General features: G+C 46.1%; 1 protein-coding gene across 1 annotated transcript in view; it reads right to left on the reverse strand.

Moving 5' to 3' along the window:
* The window catches only part of LOC107086060 (nuclear factor 1 C-type-like), a 19,231-nt gene extending 18,047 nt beyond the window's left edge, over nt 1–1,184 (reverse strand). The window contains exons 1-2 of the mRNA XM_015376801.1: nt 1,150–1,184; nt 76–197 (exon numbers count right to left, since the gene is read on the reverse strand). Coding sequence (XP_015232287.1) covers nt 76–197; nt 1,150–1,184 — 157 coding nt within the window. The remainder of the gene's footprint in view (nt 1–75; nt 198–1,149) is intronic.
* Nucleotides 1,185–2,363: the final 1,179 nt, after the last annotated feature.

Below are 2,363 nucleotides of genomic sequence, written 5' to 3' on the forward strand. Positions count from 1 at the left end.
TGTAGCTTCAGCCTCAGCCTGTGTCTCTGGCTAACTGGTTCTAATGGGAAGTTTAGGATGGTTTTTGTTTCTTACCTCCTTCCAAGTCATCGGGCCAGTTCCTGGAGCTGCTGGCAGGAGAAGCAGGTGAGTGGTAGTACTCCCCTCCTGGACTGTCAGCTTCCTCCTCCACAGAGCCGGACTTAAGGCGTTTATTCCTGCAGCCCGATAAATAGAGTGAATGAAGGGTTTAAGGTAGTACGTCCAGGTGAGGGTTCACATTCACAGAGTCAGACAGCAGAATTACCGGATTTCAATTCGTCTTTGAAAGCATTTCTCTTAGCAAAGAGGTTTAACTAGAACAAAGCCCTTCAGTTCAGCCCTTTTCAAACATTCAGGTTTATAAAGATTCCTGCAGAGAAACACCTACAGCAGGGATAAAAATGCATCCTAGGTTTTCCCACACAGCATGTGATCACAGGTGCTCCTCAGCTGTTAGACCAGCTACCAAGCAGTAAAAACGTTGGTTCCTAAATGCCACCTTTAACAACTTCTCCTGTTCTCCTCTTGATCTGTATCAGGGAATAGCAGACCTGGACAAGACTGGGATGGACTCCAGGGAGACGGGTGAGCTGCTGGGAGAGCCACTTTGGAAACTGCTGCTAGAGCGAATGCAGGACAATAGAAGATACAACGCCCTCCGCAATGATTGGCACCCCCGTTTAAGATGTAGTGAAAGATTTAAAAAAATTCTCCTTTTTTTTTTAAACAACAAAGAACCAAAATGCAAAAAAAGAGAAAAATCCAACATTTTATTTAAGTACATTACTTTGGTGGTAAAAATAAAATCACACATTTAGAAAATAAAAACCATGAAATCATGTGTCCCACATTTATTGGCACCCCTAACAATTCCGCTAAAAATATAATTGATTTCCTTTACATCTATTTTCCTGTAGTTGCTAAAGTTGGTCAGGGTATCTAGGAACTTTTAATTAGTAATTCATGACTTCCTGTTTCCCTGGGGTATAAATATGACGTGACGCAGAGGCCTAAATCTCTTACCAATTAGTCAGCATGGCAAAGACTAGAGAACACACAATTCAAGTAAGGCAGGTGTGCGTCGACCTTCATAAGTCAGGCAATGGTTACAAGAAAATAGCCACTTGCCTTAACTTGCCTTCATCTATAGTCAGAGGAATCATTAAGAAGTTTAAACAACTGGAACAATGACAAACACGGCTGGAAGAGGTCGCAAGTTTATCTTGCCACAGCCCACAGTGAGGAAGATGGTAAGAAAATAAAAAAAGTCCTACGCTCACTGTCACAGAATTGGAACAAAGAGTCTTTGGGTCACAAAGTCTCCAAAACAACCATCAGACGCTCTCATGCCAACGAGCTGTTTGGAAGGCATGCAAGGAAAAGCTTTTTCTCACCAACACTCACAAACATAAACGTCTGCAGTTTGCTAAGCGGCACTGGGACTTCAACTGGGATCCTGTGCTTTGGTCAGATGAGACTAAGATTGAGCTTTTTTCTCTACGGCTGCTCTCTATGGCTGCTCTATGGCTGCTCTACGGCTGCTCTCTACGGCTGCTCTCTACGGCTGCTCTCTGGCTGCTCTCTATGGCTGCTCTCTACGGCTGCTCTCTACGGCTGCTCTCTACGGCTGCTCTCTACGGCTGCTCTACGGCTGCTCTGTATGGCTGCTCTCTATGGCTGCTCTACGGCTGATCTATTGCTGCAGCTCTATGGCTGCTCTCTACGGCTGCTCTCTACGGCTGCTCTCTACGGCTGCTCTATGGCTGCTCTCTACGGCTGCTCTCTACGGCTGCTCTCTACGGCTGCTCTCTACGGCTGCTCTGTATGGCTGCTCTCTACGGCTGCTCTCTATGGCTGCTCTACGGCTGATCTATTGCTGCAGCTCTATGGCTGCTTTCTACGGCTGCTCTATGGCTGCTCTCTACAGCTGCTCTCTACGGCTGCTCTACACAGCTGCTTTCTACGGCTGCTCACTATGGCTGCTCTACACGGCTGCTCTCTACGGCTGCTCTACACAGCAGCTTTCTACGGCTGCTCACTACAGCTGCTCTCTATGGCTGCTCTACGGCTGATCTATTGCTGCAGCTCTACGGCTGCTCTATGGCTGCAGCTCTATGGCTGCTCTACATCTGCTGGCTTCCTCCTATGATGAATATTCCTAGACACTTTCAGCTCTCTACCTGAAGCCATGGGCATCTTCAATATTCTCACTTATTGAAATATATTGATACATGTTGCAAAACATAGATATTTAGTAAAATATTTCACCAAAGCTTCATATGGAAATCTTATTTATTGTTGGGATCTGGAGGTCTGTCCACTTTCTCCACCAGAGGGCGTAC

Source organism: Cyprinodon variegatus, unplaced genomic scaffold (assembly GCF_000732505.1).
Source record: "Cyprinodon variegatus isolate N-32 unplaced genomic scaffold, C_variegatus-1.0 Scaffold142, whole genome shotgun sequence".
Lineage (NCBI taxonomy): Eukaryota > Metazoa > Chordata > Actinopteri > Cyprinodontiformes > Cyprinodontidae > Cyprinodon > Cyprinodon variegatus.